The sequence below is a fragment of the Oryx dammah genome, unplaced genomic scaffold, assembly GCF_014754425.2.
Source record: "Oryx dammah isolate SB20612 unplaced genomic scaffold, SCBI_Odam_1.1 HiC_scaffold_1, whole genome shotgun sequence".
NCBI classification, from domain to species: Eukaryota; Metazoa; Chordata; class Mammalia; order Artiodactyla; family Bovidae; genus Oryx; species Oryx dammah.
In genome coordinates, this window is record NW_024070185.1 from 24,553,851 (window position 1) to 24,578,729 (window position 24,879).

At 37.1% G+C, this 24,879-nt stretch overlaps 1 protein-coding gene across 1 annotated transcript in view; it reads left to right on the forward strand.

Annotated features, from left to right (window-relative positions):
* Positions 1–1,870: 1,870 nt before the first annotated feature.
* HAUS6 (HAUS augmin like complex subunit 6) overlaps positions 1,871–24,879 on the forward strand; it is a 37,812-nt gene continuing 14,803 nt past the window's right edge. The window contains exons 1-11 of the mRNA XM_040238445.1: positions 1,871–2,345; positions 6,112–6,207; positions 9,029–9,107; positions 9,619–9,751; positions 12,721–12,868; positions 13,866–13,931; positions 14,274–14,322; positions 17,042–17,212; positions 19,039–19,232; positions 19,955–20,081; positions 20,557–20,659. Coding sequence (XP_040094379.1) covers positions 2,203–2,345; positions 6,112–6,207; positions 9,029–9,107; positions 9,619–9,751; positions 12,721–12,868; positions 13,866–13,931; positions 14,274–14,322; positions 17,042–17,212; positions 19,039–19,232; positions 19,955–20,081; positions 20,557–20,659 — 1,309 coding nt within the window. The 5' untranslated portion in view covers positions 1,871–2,202. The remainder of the gene's footprint in view (positions 2,346–6,111; positions 6,208–9,028; positions 9,108–9,618; positions 9,752–12,720; positions 12,869–13,865; positions 13,932–14,273; positions 14,323–17,041; positions 17,213–19,038; positions 19,233–19,954; positions 20,082–20,556; positions 20,660–24,879) is intronic.

Consider the following 24,879-nt stretch of genomic DNA (forward strand, 5'->3'; position numbering starts at 1 on the left):
CCAGAACATGGAGGCAGCCTAAATGTCCATTTACAGGGGAATGGATAAAGAAGATGTAGTACATATATACAATGGACTATTACTCAGCCATAAAAAAGAACAATATAATGCCATTTGCAGCAACATGGATGGACCTAGAGATTGTCAAGTAAGTCAGATGCAAACAAATACCATATGATATCACTTATATATGGAATCTAAAAAAAAGAGTACAAATGACCTTATTTACAGAACAGAAGTAGACTCACAGATGTAGAAAACAAACATAGTTACCAGGGGATAAGGGAGGGGAGGAATAAACTGGGAGACTGGGGTTGAAATATACACACTATTATATATAAAATTTAGTGAAAAGTGACAGTGAAAGTTTGTCATTAAGTCGTGTCCGACTCTGCAACCTCATAGTCTGTAGCCCACTAGGCTCCTCTGTCCATGGGATTTCCCAGGCAAGAAACCGGAGTGGGTTGCCATTTCCATCTCCAGGGGATCTTCTGGACCCATGGATCAAACCTGCATCTCCTGCTGGAGCCACAAGGGAATTCCTCATATATAAAATAGGTAGTAATAAAAACCTGTTGTATAGCAGAGGGAACTCTATTCAATAATCTGTAATGGCCTATATGGACGATATTAACAGCATGTTTATATACTGAGGGGAGAACTGAGGATGCAGGAGAGAGTAGAGGACAAATACTGGAGTGTGAGAAAAGGAATACAGCATATCATATGAGTGAGAGGCTTGGTCTTAGGTAGCTACGCCCTGAATCACCCAGATTAACGATGCAAGGAAGACTATATGGGCATAGATACAGGCAGACTGGTAAATTGTTGATGGAGGTTCTTTTTGGGAAGCACCTATCAACTAAGAACAAAGTTCATCATTGAGAGTGAGGAGGAAGAAGATACTGGAAGATTAAGAGAGGGAAGAATATATGTATAATTTTGTATGGAGAGTGAGATTTGGGAAAAATAGTAGGGTGGAGAGGGCAGGCCTAAGAGTCTACTTCAGTTATCATGAATTTTGGATGACATGCATCATGATTGTATTAAACTGCTAAACTTCAGGTATGGAGTAGGCAGAGAACTGATTCAATAGCGATTTGTTTTCTGCCAGATAAATCTGGCAAAGAGAAAGGGGCTAGGGTGCTGAAAAGAGGTCAAGAAACTGAGAGGCCAGGGCATTGGAAAGGTCAATACATGGACAATGATATCATCAAAAAATTATTACAGGAGTAACGTTGGAGAGACAGAGAATTAAATGCGAAATTTCAGAACGAGGTCCAGCAACCTGGAGATCTTATACTTGACCTCCACAAGGAAGAGTTGTGGGTGACCGCATACATTTCAAATAAGCTGGTGGTTTTAGTGAGGCAATAATGGCTAAACTGGTGATAAGAAATAAGTAGGATACCCACCCCATTTCCAGGTCTGGTTGTATTGATATACGGCATGTAGAGGAGAAAGCAATCATCAAATGACAGGGCTGCAGGGGAAAAGTATATGCGTAGGGGAGAGCCAGATTTCTTAAAGTAAGGAGCTGAAAGGAACTTTAGGGTTATGGCACTTTAGGGCATAGAAGATTTTATTAATAATAGACCCGACGCTCAGAAATGAGGAGACATGCTCAGGGTTACACATATACTGAGAATAGCTGAGAATGCCTTTTCTACTACACTGAATAACGGCCTGTGGTTTTTATCTGACGTAGTAGTCATATACGAGCGAAAGGAAACACAGAGATCAGACAAAAAGTCAGGAAGCGCGAAGCCAAACAATGCCGTGCTAACGCCTGCAAGCGCGAAAAAGTTCCCCAGCTCCGCAAAGCCTTGTGGGCCTTGTGGTTCCCCGCCGGTCTTGCGCGGAAAAGACCGAGGGGAGGGCGCATTGCATGGCGGGAGATATAATCCTCCCAGGGAGCCCGTCCTCCCGCGGGAGCCGGGCGGCGTCTTCCGGAAGCGCGGGACGCTCGGTTTGTGGTGTCTTCGCTCTGGCCTCTGTGCGGTACTACAGTTAGAGGTTCTATTTTCCTGAGACTTTAGAATTTCAGGCTACTTGAGGCCATTTGAGGCGAAATGGCTTCGAACGAGAGAGGTTCAAGTGTTGGCAGTGGAGGGGCCGCCGCCACCTTAGGCTGCCCTTAGGGGAGAAGCCTGAGGGGCCCTCTCAGTCCTTGGAGCCTGTGCTTTCTTCCTTTGCCGGGCCATGCCTACCGCGAAGATGAGATCGGCCTGGGTCACTTCTTTCGAAAAGGCGCGTCTGTGGATGTACCTGCAGGCGCTCGGCTTCGAGCCTTGTCTGGCGACCATAGCCTGCGGAAATACCGTGTCACACACGCACTTCGGAGTGTAAGGAGGACTGGGCTGGCGGCGGGGGTGTCTGAGACTGGTTACGTTGGTGCAGCCCGCCCTGTTGCGGACCGGCGGGTTGATAACTAGGTAGTCGGTTACTGTGGTCCGGCGCTGGCTACAAAGCCTTTGCTCCTAGCGGCAGAGACTGTCCGTTATGGAACCTAGCCGGGAGCGCTTTGTAGGGAGTAGAGTCTGCAGTTGGGGCGAAACTGGAGGGGGGGGGGGCTTAGTCCTGGTTTGTCGTGAAGCTGGTTGGTCTGTGAAGTCGAGGGAGGGGGCGATTTGGTAACGGAGAGCCACGGCCTTCCATTGTATAGAAACGCCTTTAGGACTCAAGGGGGCCTTTTAAAGTGGTTACTCTTTAGTTTATACTTTTTACTTATTAGACTGAAGCATGCCACAGAATGATGCTAAAACTGAAACTCCAGTACTTTGGCCACCTCATGCCAAGAGTTGACTCATTGGAAAAGACTGATGCTGGGAGGGATTGGGGGCAGGAGGAGAAGGGGACGACAGAGGATGAGATGGCTGGATGGCATCACGGACTCGATGGACGTGAGTCTGAGTGAACTCCGGGAGTTGGTGTTGGACAGGAAGGCCTGGCGTGCTGCGATTCATGGGGTCGCCAAGAGTCGGACACGACTGAGCGACTGAACTGAACTGATGCCACAGTTAGCAAAAAACCAGTGGAGAGTGGTACTAAGATGAAAAGTAAAAGCTCCTTCCTACTCTGCTATAAACGTTACAGTCTCATTATAAAAAGAAACTGTTTATATTTCTGTGTCTTAGCAACTTTACACAGTATTATCTTTCCCACTGAAGGCCAACGAAAATTTGGGATACTAAACTATTTCCTGTTCTCAATCTTCTTGACATTTGTAATTACGTTATTTCCATCCTTCTTGTGACAGTATTTAAATAATGTGCTTAGTCTTCTATTTCTTGGTGTAATCTTAAAAGTATCTCTTGATTTCCCGCTAAGTAATTTCACAATGAACCTAGTTTTTCTTTATACGAAAATTAGTTCACCTACACTTACCTACCCTCTTTTGCCTTCTCCCTTTTCTTGACTTTTTTCAGCTGTATTAAAATTGTTTTAGTGTCAAGATTTAGAGACTCCTAACCTCTCTGTGCCTTAGTTTCCTCATCAGTAATATGGGTATAGGGCTTCCCTGATGGCTCAGTGGTAAAGAATCTGCCTGCCAATGTAAGAGACACTGGTTGGAACCCTGGGTGGGAAAGATCCCCTGGAGGAGGAAATGGCACCCCACTCCAGCCTTCTTGCCTGGAGAATCCCATGGACAGAAGAGCCTGGCAGGGCTCCAGTTTGTGGGACACAAGTGAGCAGTTGCTGTCAAGGGTTAGAGCTGTAATTATAATAAGTTTTGTTTGGGAACTGTTTGTTTAGAAGTTACTACTATTGACAACCAGTGGGTAGCATTTATCAAACTATGATTCTGTATTAATAAATGTTCCATTTATCTCACATGATTTGATCCCCCAAAGTATGGCAGAGAAGTTTAAATCTTCTTGAGGCCTCCACTGAGAATGATTCCCATTGTCAGTGTATCATCTCTATTGTTTTGGCAGTCTTAGTTTTTTCTCTGCTCTGGTTTATACAGTTGCAGTCTGCTTTCTGCCTTTGAAAATTAACTAAAATCAGTCAAGTTTTGGTTCAGTGGTTTTTTTTTTTTTTTTTTACAACATTGTTATAGATTTCCACCCCCCACCTCCCCCACCATGTCTTTAGAGTCATCTTAGTTGGTTAGTGGAAGGGATCTACTCTTTTGAAACAGACATCCTCTTTAAAATTTTTTAAGCATAAATATGGCATCAAATTTGCTTTAAAATTAAAAAAAAATTTGATTCACTTAGTTGATTCACACACACACACGCACACATCAGTTCACTTCAGTCCAGTCACTCAGTCATGTTTAACTCTTTGTGACCCCATGGACTGTAGCACGCCAGGCTTCCCTATCCATCACCAACTCCTGGAGCTTGCTCAAACTCATGTCCATTGAGTCAGTGATGCCATCCAGCCATCTCATCCTCTTTCGTCCCCTTCTCCTCCTGCCTTCTATCTTTCCCAGCATCAGGGTCAGGGTCAGATCTTCGCATCAGGTGGCCAGAGTATTGGAGTTTCAGCTTTAGTATCAGTCCTTTCAATGAATATTCAGGACTGATTTCCTTTAGGATTGACTGGTTTGATCTCCATGCCATCCAAGGGACTCTCAAGAGTCTTCTCCAACACCACAGTTCAAAAGCATCAATTCTTTGCTGCTTAGCTTTCTTTATAGTCCAACTCTCTCACATTCATACATGACTGCTGGAAAAACCCATAGCTTTGACTAGACGGAACTTTGTTGGCAAAATAATGTATTTGCTTTTTAATATGCATGTGTGTGTGCGTGTGTGTGCACACACACACACACACACACACACACACACACACACACGCTGTGCTGTGTGTATCATGCAGCATGCAGAGATCTTAGTTTCCTGGCCAGGGATTGAACTCACACCCTGTGCAGAGTCATAACCACTGGACCATCAGGGAAGTACCACATTTACTTATATATGTTGGTGCAAAATTTTATGTGTTTCTAGTTTCTGTGAGCATGTAATTGCATAGTCGCTTTGCTTGTAAAGTTAAATGTACACTTAACATATGATCAAGTAATTCCATTCCTAGATATTTGCCCCAGAGATTTGCATTTTGGAAAAATCATGCTGGTTGCATTACAGAGAATGGATTAGAGGGAGAATCAAGGCTTTGCAGTTAGGTGGGCCTCAACTACAGAAGGCAGTGGGAATGGAAAGAAAAGGTGATTCATTCACTTTTCACTCAACAGATATTAATTGAACACAGTGTTGGACCTGGGTATACAGTGGTGAACAGAGCAAACATAAACTTTTCCTGTATAAAATTTTAGTCTAGTGGGTGAGCAAACCTTTCTTTAAAGTTATCTTTTTAAAAATTAGAAGTGTTGAAGAGAACAGGGTACTATGTGAAAAAAAAAAAATAACAGGTTTGAGAGATGATAAGGAGGTAGGAACTTTATTTGTATTTTTTTTTTGAGGAATAGAAACATTCCAAGGATAAGAGTTATTTGACAAAAAGTTAAGCGTGGGAATTTTAATGTTAATGTTTTTCCAACTCAGAAAGTTTATTTCAGGAAAATAGCTTTATGTGTTCACAGAGGTACTTAGATCTATTTGTCATGTCATCTGTATTATGAGGAAAATCAAACTACTTTCTAATGTTGTTGAGATTAAATAAAATACTTCATGTTAAAGCTGCAAGTATAGTCACTAACTTCTTCTGGTGGAGATCAGCTGAGTTAACTGCTTGTCAAAGGCTTAGTTAAAATAATACCTGACCAATACAGTCAATAAATTTTAAATCTTTTATTGTCAGAAAATGTTGGTTGGTATCACATCATCACTTATCTTAGCCATGGTTTTCTCTTCACCTAATTAGACTTTCCTTTTCTTTTTGTAGAATGTGTTCATTGAAATAAAGTTCTACCAGTTTTCTATTTGATCTGTATTTTCAGAACCAAAATATAAAAGCTTGCATGTGTTTCTTAATTGGTTATAAATGCATACATGAAATAGAAAAATTAATTTGTTTTGACCTCTTGAACAGAATGAAAACTACTCATCTGTATCAAACTCTTACACAGCTTTTTGTGATATTGTTTTATTAACATTTTCTTTTTTTAACCTCTTCCTGTCTTTATTTCCTTTTAAACCATAGGAACATGTTTGACAAGCTGAACCGTGATGCCTTTCACATAGTTTCTTATTTTTTGTTTCAAACACTTGACAAGTCTCTCACCAAAGAAGTTTTCAAGTGAGTAAAAGTTATTTTATTTTATTTTTGTAAGGGACTTAAAAAAGGGATTATGATTTGATATAGCGAGAATTTCAACTTTGGCTTTCAACTATTATTTTGAATGTATGTTATAAATATTAGGTTTGAGTCTTACAGATTTAGTACTTAACCTTTATTAATCTGAGTCCTTTTTTTCAGTACTTGAATTCATGGTAGATTTCATAAGTAATATGGATTTTATTTTATACATATATAATTCCTAACTTCTTCACAGTCTTAATTATTAGAATAGTTAATTGATACTAATCTAGCCATGCACTTAATTTTGTTTTGATTTTTGTTGTTAATTACCTCTTTACTCCTTTTTTTGTAGGCAATATTATTTGTTTTGTTTGTTTTTATTTCCTAAAATCTCTGTAAATCATTATTATTTTTGTCATAATATATAGAAGTATCAAGTGCTATAGACAAAGATCATTCCTATTAAGTTTAGCCTATTGTCCTATACTGTTGTATATTAAATAGTATAAGCAGAGATAAAAATGTGAATAATCACTAACCTTGATTCCAAGTTATTTTGTAGGTGATTTGGGTTTCATCTGTCACAAAAAAGTTCGAATTTGTTTTACTATTTATGTTGTGTCATCATTATCTTAAATAGTAAGTCCATTGTTTTTATTTATGATAATTTAATAGTCTTGCCTTCAGTTAAAGTTTTGAGTGACCAAGAAAACAAGTATATTTGAAGCATATTTTGGAAATCCCTATGACTATATTATGGACTTCCCTGGTGGTTCAGCAGTAAATCTGACTGCAATACAGGAGACAGGGATTCAATCCCTGGGTTGAGAAGATCCCTTGGAGGAGGGCATGGCAGCCCACTCCAGTATTCTTGCCTAGAGAATCCATGGACAGAGGAGCCTGGCGGGCTATAGTCCAGAGGGTTGTAAAGAGTCAGACACAACTGAAGCAACTTAGCAGGCATTCAGGCATCACTAAGTTATAGGGCTTCCCCTGCTCAGATAAAAATAGATTTTTGGTTTTTTTTTCCTTATTATAAACAAAAGAGTTTATTTAAACCAATTCAGCAAATACAGAAAAAGTTAAGTAAAAATCATTCTTAAACCCCACTAGAGAATATCACTGTTGTTATTCCAGCCTTTTAAACTGTTTTCTATGCATACTTAATTTTTTTTCTGTGAATACACAGGGTATGTTACGCTATAGAAATATGAAAAATATGGGGCCCTCAGCAAATAATTATGCCTCAGAATAAAAATTTAGATAAAACTGATTATCAGTGGGAAACAATAGGCAAATTTTAAAATCCATTATTCTTTACTAAAACTGAATTTTTGATAATTTTATATCTTGTTTGTCCACAGAACAGTAGCACCTACTGACTGTGATATGGGTTATCCCTAGGGGTCATGATCTCTTAGGCCATTCTTCTTGTGCTTTTCATATGTAACCATTTATGTTTCTCTCTTTTGCCCTGGGCTTAACATACTAATTTATTTACACCATCTTTATGTGTTAGCCTAGTAAATTCATTGAGCATGTTGTCTTCTTTAACTGATTTTCAGTAATTTTAATAGTGATTCATTCCTATATTCATCCCTATGTATTCATTGGTTATTCACACTAAACAGAGTTTAACCCTGTAGATGTTTATAAGGAAAAAGCCCTAATTTCTTACAGGTTGGTCTCTCTTTAGTTGAAATTTATGAATGTTAGCCTTCAGTTCAGTTCAGTCACGCAGTCGTGTCTGACTCTTTATGACCCCATGGAATACAGCATGCCAGGCTTCCCTGTCCATTACCAACTCCCAGAGCCTGCTCAAACTCATGTCCATCGAGTCAGTGATGCCATCCAACTATCTTGTCCTCTGTCGTCCCCTTCTCCTCCTGCCTTCTTTCCCAGCATCAGGGTCTTTTCCAGTAAGTCAGTTCTTTGCATCAGGTGGCCAAATTATAGGAGTTTCAGCTTCAGCATCAGTCCTTCCAATGAATATTCAGGACTGATTTCCTTTAGGATTGACTGGTTTGATCTCCTTGCAGTCCAAGGGACTCTCAAGAGTCTTCTCCAACACCACAGTTCAAAAGCATCAATTCTTTGGCACTCAACTTTCTTTATAGTCCAACTCTCACATCCATACATGACTACTGGAAAAACCATAGCTTTGACTGGATGGCCATTTGTTGGCAAAGTAATGTCTCTGCTTTTTAATATGCTGTCTAGGTTGGTCATAACTTTTCTTCCAAGGAGCAGTGTCTTTTAATTTCATGGCTGTAGTAACTATCTGCAGTGATTTTGGAGCCCAAGAAAATAGTCTGTCACTGTTTCCATTGTTTCCCCATCTATTTGCCATGAAGTGGTGGGACCGGATGCCATGATCTTTGTTTTCTGAATGTTGAGTTTTTCCCAACAATGTTAGCCTTGATTTAGCAATAATGTTTCTAGTGAGTGAAAGTCACTCAGTGGTGTCTGACTCTTTGCCACCCATGGACTGTAGTCCATGGAATTCTCCAGGCAAGAATACTGAAGTGGGTAGCCATTCCCTTCTCCAGGGGATCTTCCCAATCCAGGGATCAAATCCAGGTCTCCCACGTTGCAGGTGGATTCTTTACCAGCTGAGCCACCAAGGAAGCCCAAGAATACTAGAGTGGGTAGCCTGTCTCTTTTTCAGCGGATCTTCCTGACCCAGGAATCAAACCAGGGTCTCCTGCATTGTAGGCAGATTCTTTATCAGCTGAGCTAGGAGATAAATTTGATATTTTAAAGTTTTGCTGAGTTTGGTTTTTTGTTCATAATTCTAATTTTTATTTTTGTTTTAAAGACATTGTTGGCCTCCATTTGATCAAAAACGTGACGTTGAATTCCGAAAACTTTTCTGTGAATGGTTGAAAAAGATTTCTGTAAGTATTCTCTTTCTAAAAGATGCAAACTTTTGAGCAGTTGAAAACTGAAATTTTTTGTCTGGCTTTATTGAGGTACATTAATTTTTTTAAAGGTGAAAGCTTCTTAATGCTTTTATGCTAACAGTATAAATAAGCAATATCAGAGTAATACTTTCTGGTGGTTTTGATTGGGACTCTGTTTCTGGGAAACCAGTTTTTTGACTAAGTGCCTTGGAAATAGGTTTTTGAGTTGCTAGGAATTTATATAACAGTTTTTGTTTAAAGAAATAATTTTGACTGTAGATTATTTTAGCTTGTGTCCCCAAATAGTATCAATAATTGTGACTTTAATTTTTAATTACTTTTTGTGACTGAGTCTCCCAAGAGCTTAGAAAGATTCAAGAATTTAACTTGTGGTTCAAATGTAGTAATTCTGATAAATCCTGTTGTGCTTCAAAAACAGTATGATGTAAATATAAAGGTTATCATTGATTATGTCTTCAAATTGTCTTATTTCTTTTTATCATAGGCCGAATGTGGAAGTAGCTTTCCTCAAGTTGTTGGTTCACTATTTCTATTTCCGGTTGGTCCTAAGTTTATTCATGTAATGTATCACTTTGCAAGATTTGTTGCAGTAAAATATATAAAAACCCATTCTAAAAGTAAGTTAAACTTACGGTAAGATTTTTTTTTTCTCTTTGATTCTTGGTTTTTATTATTTCTTATAATTTGTAAATCATCCAGAGAGTTTAATAAAATAAGGTAAGATAAAGATATTATTTTATCTCAACAGGCAAATAGTTAATGTTTTATTGGAACTGCAGTTTGAAATCCTGTCATAATGAACATAAGTAGCAATGCGGATTATTATGTTCTAATACAGGGTTGGGGAACATTGTCTATGTGAGATCTGACAGTGAATGTTTTACGCTTTGTGGACCACATAAGAGTCTCTGTCACATACACCTTTCTGTGAATTAAGAAAAAAAATTTTTTTGTAATACAACTCCTAAAAAATGTAGAAAGCAGGCCTAGTTTGCTGACCTCACAAAAATGGGCCAGGTTAGACCTACAGGTTTGGAGAAGGCAATGGCACCCCACTCCAGTACTCTTGCCTGGAAAATCCCATGGATAGAGGAGCGTGGTAGGCTGCAGTCCATGGGGTCGCAAAGAGTCGGACACGACTGAGCAACTTCACTTTCACTTTTCACTTTCATGCATTGGAGAAGGAAATGGCAACCCACTCCAGTGTTCTTGCCTGGAGAATCCCAGGGACTGCGGAGCCTGGTGGGCTGCTGTCTGTGGGGTCGCACAGAGTCGGACACAACTGAAGCGACTTAGCAGCAGTAGCAGACCTACAGGTTATAGTTTGCCTATAATACGTTGTATTAAATGTTGTATTGAATTTGTTAGAGATTTAGTTTGACTACTGGCAATGTGTTGGAATATTTTGGTTTGAAATTGTGTTTTAAAGGGATTTGATCTAATTGCTAAATCTTAGAAACAAAATACTGGATTTTGACGCTAAGACTTAATGCCATTTGTAGCTTATTAAATATGCTGCTCTGTTTGAGTTATGCTCATAAAACATGGGAGGAAAAAGATGAAAACGTTGGTGCAGTACAATCCCATCTTCCAGTTTCTAGAGATAACCACTGCTGACATTTTTATTTCTTTTAGGTGTTTTGTTGTTGTTGTTTTTTGTTTTTTTTAGTGTCATATTGTACATTTTAATTATTTTGAGTAATACATTCTCATGATTCAAAATTTAGAAAGTGAAAAGTGTCTTCCACTTCTGTCTAGTGATATCTATAGCGGTGCTATCTATAATCTAGGTTACCTGGATTCCCTTTTCAGAAGCAGCCATTGGAATCAGTAATTCTGGAAAATATGTATATATTCTTTTTAAACCCTAAATGGTGACAGTTTTCAGTCTTGTGTTTTTTATGTAACAGTGTATATTGGAGATCATCACATATCAGTTCATAGATCTTATTTTTCTCTCTTTGGAACTGGGTATTTGAATGGGTATGTCATAGTGTATTATTTTGCTATAAAAACAATGGTACAATGACAAACTTTATATGTATATCATTTTTTGTGTGTTCAAAGTATATATTGTGTTTGTGCGTATGTGTATTTGTGTGTGTGTGTATATATATATATATATGTACAGTACCTTTTTTCTAGTTTATCTTCTCTGCATGGTTTTTTAAAACATGTATGTGTGATCTCATTTTATAAGTATTTGTATATTTTAAATTTAATGTGGCATGAGCACTTTACCAGTTTTTCTATTAGATGATCCGTTTTAGTTACATGTAACCCAAACTGTTTTATATGAATCATGTGTATTTGGATTTGGCAAGAGTTTATTGTACATAAAGCTTTTAGGCATGGGTTATCTGATTGCTTATTTAAAGCAGTTTCATTTACCATATTCAGTTTATGGATGACTTCTATATCCAATAAACTCATCTCCTGTTAAATATTTAGAATTTTTGATTCTTTTTTTGTGGGTAATCTAGCACCTGGATTTGTCATGTTAAGTAAGGTGTGAGGCCATTGTTTTCCAGCATATCTATCTTTATTGTATTAGCCATCTTAAAGTAGGATTTATTACATTTTATTGCACGTGAAAACCCAAACTCTAAAATGATTGGATGGATTTTTCTCAGGATCTGCTTTGATGATTAGTAACATAGCCAAGAATTACTTGAGAAATGGAGATTGGTTTTATTTGGTTGTCTTATCCTGTTGGTCTTACTAGGAAGAAAAGTAGGCTGATGGCAGCAATGAGGGTGATGTGATCTCACCTCATCCCTTTTAATTTTCTTCCTTTGTTGTTAAAAGGTGTGTTAAGAAGTTGCTTATGTGTAACAGTGTATTTGTTCATGGATGTTTTGTGCTGTGATAATAAGAATTATTTTGGGCAGATGGATTCTAAAAATTTTTAGTTATGTAAAATAACTCAACTTCAGATAATCCTTTTTTATGTATGTTCAGTCGTTTAGTTATGTCATACTCTTTGCGACCCCATGGACCATAGTCTGCTAGGCTCTTTCTCTCCATGGAATTTTCCAGGCAAGAATACTGGAGTGGGTTGCCATTTCCTACTCCAGGTGATCTTCCTGACCCAGGGATCGAATCCTTCTCTCTTATATCTTGTGCATTGGCAGGTGGATTCTTTACCACTGTACCATCTGGGAAGTCTCCAATCCTTTTTTAGTTGCCTTCTTTAAAAAACAGGTCATCCTTGCTTTTATTGAAATGAGTTGTATCTTTGTGTGTATTGTCATACCAGCTTTTAAGGAGTTGTTAGTTAAGTGAGGTTGTTAATTTCTCAACAGTCTCACATTTTTTATATTTATTAGCTTGTAAATCTAAGTTTGGGCTTTCCTTGTGGCTCAGACGGTGAAGAATCTGCCTGTAATGTTGGAGACCTGGGTTCGATCCCTGGGTTGGGAAGATCCCCTGGAGGAAGGCATGGCAACCCACTTGAATATTCTTGCATGGAGAATCCCCATGGACAGAGGAGCTACAGTCCATGGGTTACAGAGTTGAACATGACTGAGCAACTAAGCCCAGCACAGCACAAGTCTAAGTTTTCTATATTTTATCTTCCATGTAGATTCTTCTATACGTTTTACAGAGACATTTAATGTAAAACCACAAGATTTACACATATGCCTTGCCAGATGCCTTGTAGCACGTAATAGATTTTTACAAATTTTGCAAAGAGAAGATTGTGTTACCCAAAAATATCAAGAAAATGCACAGTAAGTAATACTTTGATAGTTAGAAAATGAAAATTCCTTTCTTTTTGAACAAATGTCATCAGTATCCCTTCGGTGGCAGTAATTCATGAATACCTCAAAACCCCTTGGCAATTACCTTTTATTTGTCCATTTTAAAGCCTGATCACTTCTGAATAAAGTACTTTAAAACTTTAGGCATGCTGTAAATGAAAGTTTAGAGAAAAGGAGGATATCAATTTTGTTCAAAAATTCAGTTTCTTCAGGTGTTTTTTCTTTTAAACATGAAAATAAAATTTTAAGCTGTAATTATAGTGCTCATTCTATTTTGTATCCTTTTTTCTCTTGATATTTTATTCTATAAATTTTTCCATATTGCTTTAATGTATTACTTTTAATGTCTACTTAGCATCTGTTGAGAAGGTATATTGGTTTCTTTAGCTATTTTATATTGTCTTATATTTATTTACATTCATCTATTCAGCACATTTTTTTTTTTTATTTGTACCTCTGTGTGCCAGATATTGGTTATACACTGGTCCTACAGCATTAAACAAAGAGGCAAGGTTCTTACTCCCAAGACATAGATTATGTCTGATTTTTAATAATTATAAACAATTGTAGTAAGATAGCTTTTTAAATGCAGTCTTATCTATTATGAAAGCTAGAAAATCCTTTGAAATCTTCTTAAAACTGCAGTGTTTCCTGCCTTAGGTAACATTTGAATTTATCCCCTAAGAATGTGAGGTAAGGATAAGAGCAGGGTAGTCTGACCTCTAGCATTTTTACCTGAAGTCAGAGTTTATGAACCAAGAAGTTCTGGTTTATCTCAGTAGTCCTGCCTATATGTTATATCACCCTTGTAATTCTTAAAGGGAGCCCTTTAAGACTAGCTACTGGTATGTTTGGAAGAGTAGCCCTTAGAGGCCTTGAGTAAAGATATGAAATGGGAGGAAATATCAAAGTGGTCTATACTGCTGTAGTAGAATTATAGCTGTCATTTTGTATGTTTTTGTTGCAGATTGTCAGTTAAACAGGTACGAAATTTGAGGTCAGAATATATGGGACTGCAAAACCAAATAAAAACGTAAGTGACTTCTAGAGCTGAAAGTTGCCTGAAGTATTAGTTTAACCTCCTGCATGTTATAGGTTAAAAAACAAACAAACAGTGAGATTAGTTAAAATAACATTTCAATACCTAGTTGATAGTAAGACAAAAACAGATTCGTAGTCTAGGACTAGGAATTAGAAAATTCCATAATTTTCTAATAAATTATGGTAGCTTTGAGGTTGAGTTTTATTTTTGCTTTTAATAAGAATGGTTGTTAGTGGGTGGGTTTACAGATTAATTACAGATTAATTAGCTCTTTGGATGGTAAGTTACCATTTTTTTTAAATTGACTAATGAGATTATTTAATTTTTACCTAGAATGGAACCCTGTGATGACCAAAGTAATATACAAGAGAAAATTCAAAAGGTGAGACAACTTTTGAAGGGAGAAATTTAATCTTTCTTTTGTGATATGCAGTGTTTACTTACTTAACTGAACTCATGTATGTCTCTTTTTGTAACAGTGTTATACATTTTTTTAACTCATAAGCTGTATGGACATAAAAGTATCAACAGGTGCCTTTCAGACACTTGAATATAATAGAAAACATTAGCTTATAATCAATCAGACTAAACATATACAACACAGTTTTAAATTTGGTTAATTTAAAATCCTTCACTCTAGCAAGGAAAGTTCAGTTTGATTGTAACTTAGTCAGTAATATTTATCTAAGCAAAAAAATACATGATTTGAAGGAAGATAGTGGTAAGTTTGGAAGAAAAATGAGAAGTCACATTGAGACTGGCATGAGGAATCTGGCAGATATAGATGATCTGAGGCTTTGAGAGGTTGGCTTTAACAAATGTGGGGTAGGAGAGTTTTCTTTGTATTTGGATGAAATCTCTCTTAAGCTCTTTGTTCTTCTTCTCTGGTCACCAAGCTGCTTTGGAGTATTGATTTGACTTTTTAGGCAGTTTGTCATTGGAAAAGGTGAGTGCCCTCCTCAGGATCATGAATCTGGCCCCATCACTTTATGGCAAATAGAAGGGGGAAAAGTGGAAGCAGTGTCAGATTTTATTTTCTTGGGCTTCAAAATCACTGCAGATGGTGACTGCAGCCATGAAATTAAGAGACACTTGCTTCTTGGAAGAAAAGCTATGATAAACCTAGACACTGTATTAAAAATCAGAGACATTACTTTGCCAACACAGGTGTGGATAGTCAAAGCTATGGTTTTTCCAGTAGTCATGTATGGATGTGAGAGTATAAAGAAGGCTGAGTGCTGAAGAATTTATGCTTTTGAACTGTGGTGTTGGAGAAGACACTTGAGAGTCCCTTGGACTGCAAGGAGATCAAGTTAGTCAATCCTAAGGGAAATCAACTGTATATTCATTGGAAGGACTGAAGCTGAAGGTCCAGTAATTTGACCCCCTAATGCAAAGAGTCTACTCATTGGAAAAGACCCTGATGCTGGGAAAGATTGATGGCAAAAGGAGAATGGGGTGTCATCTCTGACTCAATGGACATGAATCCAAGGAAACTCCAGGCGATAGTGAAGGACAGGGAAGCCCGGTGTGCTGCAGTCCATGGAATTGCAGAGTCAGACACAACTTAGTGACTAAACAACAACAGGAAATAATTATTCATTAATTCAGTGACTATTTATTGATCATTTGCTAGACAGTCTTCTAGATACTATGGACTAGAGCATTGAAGAAAACAAGCAGAGTCACTTCCTTTATGGAGCTTCTAGTTCAGTGAATATGACTATTCCTGTTGTTGACTGTAGTATCTTTGATTGTAAGCTTAATAGGTTAGGTTGGTATGAAATCCATTAAGAGTTTTCATAGCAAAAAAATTTATATATTTATTTGTCTTAGTTGTGGAATATAAAATCTTTAGTTGTGGCTTATTATATCTAGCTCCCTGACCAGGGATCGAACCTGAGTCTCCTGTGTTGGGAGTGCAGAGTCTTAGCCATTGGACCACCAGAGAAGTTCACAGCTATCTCTCCTGAGTTTAGGTAATATTTAGTTTCCCTGAGTCAACTTTGAACCATTGACAAGATAAAATCTCTAGACTTGAAAAATCTGAGACCCAGATCCTGGATCTTTGTACATTCACCAAGGAAATGCCATCCTATGAGATCCCTAGATGGCCAGCCAATGAGACTTCCTTTGTGGAACAACTTTTCTTTGTGCTGTGAGAAGACACAGACATTAACACAAATATAATTATATTTTCCCTCCTCCTCTCTACTTTTGTAAATTCTTTTGAGGTATAATGACATACGTGCAAAAACGTGCAAAAATCGTTGTATGTAGCTTGACAAAATTTCACAAAGTGAACACATCCATGTAACCAGCATTTAACTTAAGGAACAAAATGTTACCATCACTCCAGGAGCATTGAACCCCCTTTCATTCATGGCTGTTTCCTTCAAAGAATAAACACTATCCTCAGTTCTTACACTAAAGATTAGTTTTGCCTGTTTGACCCATAAATGGGCGTGTATAAAATATATTCTTTTGTATTCAGCTTCTTTCACTTAATGCTGTTTTATCCATGCTTTTGTATGTGTTCATTCTCATTGCTGTCTAATATTTTATTTTATGAGTATAGCAAAATATACTGTTTTTACTCAAGGTAATTCTTTGGATTCATTACAGTTTTTGACTGTTACAAATGAGTGCTATGAACATTCGTATAATTAATTTGATAAAATAGGTTAATACATAGTTTTTGACATTTTAACTCTTTGAAACTTGAATGACTCTTAAAAGTTGATATATGGTGTTTTCTTTTTTCTCCTGAAAATCTTTTATTCTTCTTGAAAAAAATCTCCTTTAGATTGATGGCATATCAGAATACAGGAAATGCTAATTGCATCTTGATAATGTAAGGTTTCTTAGGTATGTTTTGCAAATCATAATGGTCTAGATTCTCCTGAGAAATTCTTTAAAGTGCTGTTGAAAGTAGTATCAGTGCTTTTAGACTGTTAAAATAGTTAATTTTGTTATCAGAAGCCATTCCAGGAATATTTCATTTGTTCCTGGGAAAGAGCATATATTTGTATTTTACATTTCTTTAATGTACGTATAGACTGATTATATGTAGACTTTAATATTTCTTTGTGTTTTCAAAGGTTCGGTCTTTGTGGACTTCAGTGAATGAAACACTTATGTTTTTGGAAAAAGAGAGAGAAGTTGTTAGTTCAGTCCTTAGTCTTGATAACAATTATACTTTAGATGGAACTAGCATTGCTATCAATATTCCGAGCCTCTTACTTGATAAAATTGAGAAACAAATGTGTCAGGTAAGCATTTGATAATTAAGGAAGCTTTTGTGAAAACTCTTTTTACTTAATTATTTTATGTATTGTATATTTTCTTACAATCTTTTTCTACTGTCTTTGGAATTTACTTTAGTGTGTGTATCTGGTGAATCTTTCATAACAAGGGGTACTGTTAAGGGTGTGTATATTTATATCTGTCAACTTTTATTAATTGTCTATACCTTTTATGGTGCTACATCATACAGTGTAGAGAGTAGGAGATACTTAATAGGAAGATGATCTGGTACCTAATTCTTTATAAATTCTCAAAGAGAGCAATAATGATCTCTGATAGCTAAATTTCTTTTTTTTTAAATTTCTTTTTAAAAAGTCTCCGTTTTCTTGTTTTTCTTTGATCTTGACTCGATTATTTTAGTCTTTTCTTTTAGCTTTTGTGATCTCAGTGTCTTTGCCCTCCTGTGGTGTTTCAGACTACTGTTTCCATTTTTCTGTTGGTTCCTTTTTCTCTGACTTTTAAGTGAATGTGTTCCCTATTATTCCTTTAATGCTCTCGTTTCTTCCTCATGTTATAAATTCATCTGTAAATTCTTACCCAGTTCCATGGTCTCATCAGCTTCCTGTACAATATTACCAAATTGTCATTTCCAGTCTCTCTCCTTCAGTGCAAACTGTATCAAATTTTCCCATTTGCTTACGGGACATTTACATCTGAATCAGTACTTTTTTTTTCTTAGTAAATTAAAATTTATTAAGCATTGATTTTATTGTCATGTAGGGGATATAAAGGCTTCCCAGGTGACTCAGTGGTAAAGAACCCTCCTGCCAATGCAGAAGACTTGGGTTTGATCCCTGGATTGGGAAGATCCCCTGGAAAAGGAAATGGCAACCCACTCCAATATTCTTGCATGGGAAATCCCCTTGACAGAGGAGCCTGGCAGGCTACAGTCCATGGGGTTGCAAAGAGTTGGGCATAACTTAGCAATTAAACAACAATAAGGGGATATAAAGATAAAATATTGTGACCCTGAAGAACTTTAATGGGTAACATGTCAGGCACTTCAAATTCAGAGTACATAAAAAATTAGGATCTGTAAACACAAGTTCCTATAGGAGCTAGGCAGGTAATGTCATATAAATTAAGTATACTAATTGTGTGTAACAATAGGGATAAAGTAAAAAATGTGGTATAGTTGCTAAGTCATGTCTGGCTCTTTTGCAACCCCATGGACTGTAGCCCACCAGGCAACTCTGTCCATGGAGTTCTCTAGGCAATTATACCAGAGTGGGTTGTCATTTCCTTCTCCAGGGGATCTTCCCGACCCAGGGATCAAACCCGTGTCTCTTGCATTGGCAAGCGGATTCTTAACCACTGAGCCACCAGGGAAGCACCAGGAAATGATGAAATCTTTTTAAAAAATATTGGTAACTAATTCACATGATTTTAAAACTTTGGAACTGTACAGGCCAAATAAAAATGTCTAAGTTTGGAATCAGTCTTTAGGGGCCATTCAATTTGCAACTTTTGTTAAAACATGAATTCATGATCTTTATCTAAGCCTGATCTTTCTCCTCAATCTTTATTTTGCTTTCCATTTCTTTGCACTTCTTTTATTCTAGTTTTCAACTTTTTTTACATGATACAAAAATGTAACATGGTGTGTTAATTCTTCCACAGTAGTTTTCTTTGGATCAGAATTATTTACATAATTTTATTTTTGTGTAGCTTTTTTTTTCCCCACTCTTGTAGCCTTTTTATATATTAGTGAGAGACATAAATATGTTCTTATAGTATTCTATTATCTTAAGAATATATAGTTCACCACTTTTTTTCCTTTCTGAATCCTTAGTTGCACATAGGAAATATTTATGAGGCTGGAAAATTGAACATCTTAACAGTTTTTTGGTTATTAAATGAAGTCTTGAAAGTAATAAAATATGAATGTTGTCAGACTGACCAAGCAAGACTGACAATAGACCTTCACTTCCTTGAAAAAGAGACCAGATTTCAGAGAGAAAGACTGTCAGATCTGAAGCATATGAGGTACACTATGAAGATCTTCTGTTATTTCATTTGGGGAAGAGTAGGATGGTTTTGATAATTTCTCAGAACAACTCTAGTTAACATCTCTGTAGCTTTGGCAAACAAATGTGAAAATTTTACTGGTACTCAAAAACCATATGTCATCAACTCCTAGAGAGACACATGAAGTAGAAAGAAAAATTAATGTAGTTTTCTTTTGTCTGGTGTATATTACTTGCCCTGAGTGATAGTTCTTAATGAAATAATTTAAGCTTTTCTCTAGCTTTCTTTTGTGGTGGTGGTGTGGTATTTAGTCACTAAGTTGTGTCCAATTCTTTTGCCATCCCATGGACTGTAGCCCACCAGGCTCCTCTGTTCTTGGGATTTCCCAGACAAGATTAGTGGAGCAAGTTGCCCTTTCTTACTCCCCGGGATCATCCTGACCCAGGGATCAAACCTGCGTCTCTTGTGCCTCTTGGATTATCAGGTAGATTCTTTGTCACTGTGTCACCTGTGCCCCATGTATTCTTTTTTATTTTTGTTCATTTTTTTTTAAATTTTTAAAATTGGCTGTTAAATTTTTTAAATTGAGGTTTTTAAAGAAGAGTTTAAGGTTCACAGCAAAACTGAGAAGTTACAGAGGTTTCCCAGATACACCACAAATTCTTATTTCAGTACTTTTTCTTAGTCCTTCTTTTTATATATTCATGTTTTGAATGAAGTTATTTTTTATTCCATCATAGGTATAAAATAACAGAAGCTCTCAAAACTATAAGACATTCTATTGTTGAAAAACAAGAAGAATGGCATAAAAAGTGGAAAGAGTTTCTTGGCTTATCTCCTTTCAGTATAATTAAGAGTTCTACTCCAGTAAGTAATATTGACTTGCCTTTTGGAGAATAGTTTAATCTCTTGTAATGTCTTGATTTATCATGTAACAAGTGACTTAGAAATGCGGTATGTGTATATGCTTGTCATCTTTTCATCTGAGCCTACATTTCAAATATTTTGGTTTCTGTGATTTTTCTAAATACACATTAGAATGTTCATCAAGGTGTTGTTATGATATGGTTAATATTTTTAGATTCAATGGATTGTGTTAAAAAGAAAATGAGATACTTCTCTTTATGTTAGGTTCTTTTACATTTGAGGCATAGTTGGAGGACAAAGTAGTCTTCTTACTTCTAATATTGTATTCTTTAGTTTAAAACAGTTATAATTTGTTTGGCAATTCTATCTTTATTATGGGAAAAAGAAATCATCCTTTCATAGGTTAATTTAGTATTGTTATTATGGTACTGAGTGAAGTGTGTATATTTCAAAATAACAAATTCTTTGTTTTGAGGCTGTGGATCTTTTACCACCTATGTCTCCACTTTCGTTTGATCCTGCCTCAGAGGAAGCATATGCGAGGAGCATTCTTTTACAGTATCCTGCTTCACTTCCAGGTTGGTTTTTTACTTTTTTTCTCTTTTAAACTTGCCTCTCATTAATATTTCTCACTATAATATTAGTTCTTACATATTCTTTCATGTTTTTATTTCCCAGTTATATTTTGTGGTGAAATGCATATAGCATTTTGGTCATTGCAAAGTGTCCAACTCAGTGGCATTTAGTAAATTTGCAAAGGTGTGCAACCATTACCACCAGCTAATTTTGCAGATTTTTGTTACCTCAAAAGAAAACTTGGTACCTATTGTGCAGTCACTCCTCATTTCCCCCTCTCCCTGACCCTGACAATGACTAACATACTTCCAGTCTCTGTGAATTTGCCTACACCATATAATAAGCTTATTGTGTCTCCTTTCTTTACTTGCAGTTTTTTACTTTGCATTAATCTTTGTATTGTTTCCACCATTTGGCTACTATGAGTAATGCTGCTGTTAATATTCATTTATAAGTTTTTGTGTAGAAGCCCACATTTTTTTAAAATGAAAGAAGAATACCTAACCATTGCCTCTTTCTGCAGTTGAGATTTTTGCTTTAAATGTGTATTTTTCTTTGCTAAACCATTTGAAATATTAACACTTTACTCTTAAGTGTTTCAGCATGCACTCTTATGAAAATAAGGACTTTTTCCTGTTTAATTGCCATTAATTATATATTTAAAGTTAATAATAGTTCTATAATATCCAGTTTCCTCAAATATTATACCATTGTAATAATAGTTCTATAATATCCAGTTTCCTCAAATATTATACCATTGTCACACCTCAAAGTTAATTTCTCTGCAATATCTAATAGCCATTTTATACTTAGTCTCCCCAGTTGTCTGCTGCTTGTGTACAAGAAATTGTTACTGGGTTCAGTAAATGTAAGGTAGATAGGTAGAGGAATAAGTAAATAAAAAATGTTGAAATATGTAGCCAGTGAGGAGTAGGTCACAGTGGAGTTGAGGCAGCTGTTCGATCATGGCAGCAGTCAGCACAGGACTTAGGAAGAAAAGGATAACCACAACTAGCATAGGTGATTTGTTTGAGAGTCAGGTGTATGTGAGGAGGACACTAATTGGGAAACATCATAGACCAGAGAGCACGGGTCAAGGATAGGAGCCAGCAGAAGTGTAGACAGAAAAGACTGCATAGTTTGATGAATGAAGACTTTCAGATTCAGAGCATTATTTATGATGACAGAATTACTTTGATGGTTCTTGACATATTTGGTTGGCATTATATTCACACTTGAGCTTGGAAAGGGCCTTTTTACTCTTGGCATACTTAGTTTGAGTGAAAGTTGCACAGTAGTGTCCAACTTTTTGCGACCCAATGAACTATAGCATGCCAGGCTTCCCTGTCCATCACCAACTCCCGGAGCTTGCTCAAACTCATGTCCATTGAGTCTGTGATGCCATCCAACCATCTTATCCTCTGTTGTCCCCTTCTCCTCCTGCCTTCAATCTTTCCTAGCATCAGAGTCTTTTCCAGTGAGTCAGGTCTTTGCATCAGGTGGCCAAAGTATTGGAGCTTCAGCTTCAGCATCAGTCCTTCCAATGAATATTCAGGACACATTTCCTTTAGAATTGATGGTTTAATCTCCTTGCAGTCCAAGGGACGCTCAAGAGTCTTCTCCAGCACCACAGTTCAAAATAATCAGTTCTTCGGCACTTAGCTTTCTTTACGGTCCAGCTCTCACATTCATACTTGACTACTGGAAAAACCATAGCTTTGACTAGACAGACCTTTTTTGGCAAAGTAATGTCTCTGCTTTTTAATATTCTGTCTAGCAGGGTCATAGCTTTTCTTACAAGGAGCAAGCGTCTTTTAATTTCATGGCTCTAGTTACCATCTGCAGAGATTTTGGAACCCAAGAAAATAAAATCTGTCACTGTTTCCATTGTTTCCCTACCTATTTGCCATGCAGTGATGGGACAGGATGCCATGATCTGTGTTTTTTGAATGTTGAATGTTAAGCCAGCTTTTTCACTCTTCTCTTTCACTTTCATCAAGAGGCTCTTTAGTTCTTCGCTTTCTGCCGTAAGGGTGGTGTCATCTGCCTATCTGAGGTTATTGATATTTTTCCCAGCAATCTTGATTCCAGCTTGTGTTTCATCCACACAAACATTTCACATGATGTACTCTGCATATAAATTAAATAAGCAGGGTGAAAATATACAGCCTTGATGTACTTCTTTCCCAATTTTGAATCAGTCTGTTGTTTCATGTCCTGTTCTAACTGTTGCTTCTTGAACTGCATACAGATTTCTCAGGAGGCAGGTCAGGTGGTTTGGTATTCCCATCTCTTTCAGAATTTTCTATAGTTTGTTGTGATCCACACAGTCAAAGGTTTTGGCATAGTCAGTAAAGCAGAAATAGATGTTTTTCTGGAACTCTCTTGCTTTTTCGATGATCCAGTGGATGTTGGCAATTTGATCTCTGGTTCCTCTGCCTGTTCTAAAACCAGCTTGAACATCTGGAAGTTCACGGTTCACATACTGTTGAGGCCTGGCTTGGAGAATTTTGAGCCTTACTTTGCTAGTGTGTGAGATGAAAGCAATTATGTGGTAGTTTGAGCATTCTTTGACATTGCCTTTCTTTGGGATTGGAATGAAAACTGACCTTTTCCAGTCCTGTGGCCACTGCTGAGTTTACCAACTTTGCTGGCATATTGAATGCAGCACTTTCACAGCATCATCTTTCAGGATTTGAAATAGCTCAACTGGAATTCCATCACCTCCACTAGCTTTGTTCGTAGTGTTGCTTCCTAAGGCCCACTTGACTTCACATTCCAGGATGCCTGGCTCTAGGTGAGTGATCACACCATTGTGGTTATCCAGGTCATGAAGATCTTTTTTGTACAGTTCTTCTGTGTATTCTTGGCACCTCTTAATATCTTCTGCTTCTGTTAGGTCTGCACCATTTCTGTCCCCACACCATTTCTGTCCTTTATTGAGCCCATCTTTGCATGAAATGTTCCTTTGGTATCTCTAATTTTCTTGACTAAATGTCTAGTCTTTCCCATTCTATTGTTTTCCTCTATTTCTTTGCATTGATTGCTGAGGAAGACTTTCTTATCTCTCCTTGCTATTCTTTAGAACTCTGCATTCAGATGGGTATATCTTTATTTTTCTCCTTTGCCTTTAGCTTCTCTTCTTTTCTCAGCTATTTTTAAGGCCTCTTCAGGCAACCATTTTCCCTTTTTGCATTTCTTTTTCTTGGGAATGGTCTTGATCGCTGCCTCCTGTACAACGTCACAAACCTCTATCCTTAGTTCTTCAGATACTCTGTCTATCAGATCTAATCCCTTGAATCTATTTGTCATTTCCACTGTATAATCGTAAGGGATTTGATTTAGGTCATACCTGAATGGTCTAGTGGTTTTCCCTACTTTGTTCAATTTCAGTCTGAATTTGGCAATAAGGAGCTCATGATATGAGCCACAGTCAGCTCCCAGTCTTGTTTTTGCTGACTGTATAGTTTCTCCATCTTTGGCTGCAAAGAATATAATGAATCTAATTTCGGTATTGACCATCTGGTGATGTCCATGTGTAGAGTTTTCTCTTGTGTTGTTGGAAGAGGGTGTTTGCTGGGACTAGTGCATTCTCTTGGCAAATCTCTGTTAGCCTTTGCCCTGCTTCATTTTGTACTCTAAGGTCAAATTTGCCTGTTACTCCAGGTATCTCTTGACTTACTAATTTTGCATTCCAGTCCCTATAATGAAAAAGACATCTGTTTTCGGTGTTAGTTCCAGAAGGTCTTCATAGAACTGTTCAGTTTCAGCTTCTTCAGGATTTCTGGTTGGGGCATAGACTTGGATTAATGTGACATTGAATGGTTTGCCTTGGAAATGAACAGAGATCATTCTGTGGTGTTTGAGAGTGCACCCAAGGACTGCATTTTGGACACTTTTATTGACTATGATGGCTACTCCATTTTTTCTAAGGGATTTTTGCCCACAGTAGTAGATATAATGGTCATCTAAGTTAAATTCGCCCATTCCAGTCCATTTTAGTTTTCTGATTTCTAAAATATTGATGTTTACTCTTGCCATCTTCTGTTTGACCACTTCCAATTTACCTTGATTCATGGACTTAACGTTCCAGGTTCCTATGCAATATTGTTTTTTACAGCATTGGACTTTTCTTCAACCACCAGTCACATCCACAACTGGGTGTTGTTTTTGCTTTGGCTCCGTCTCTTCATTCTTTCTGGTGTTATTCTCCACTCTTCTG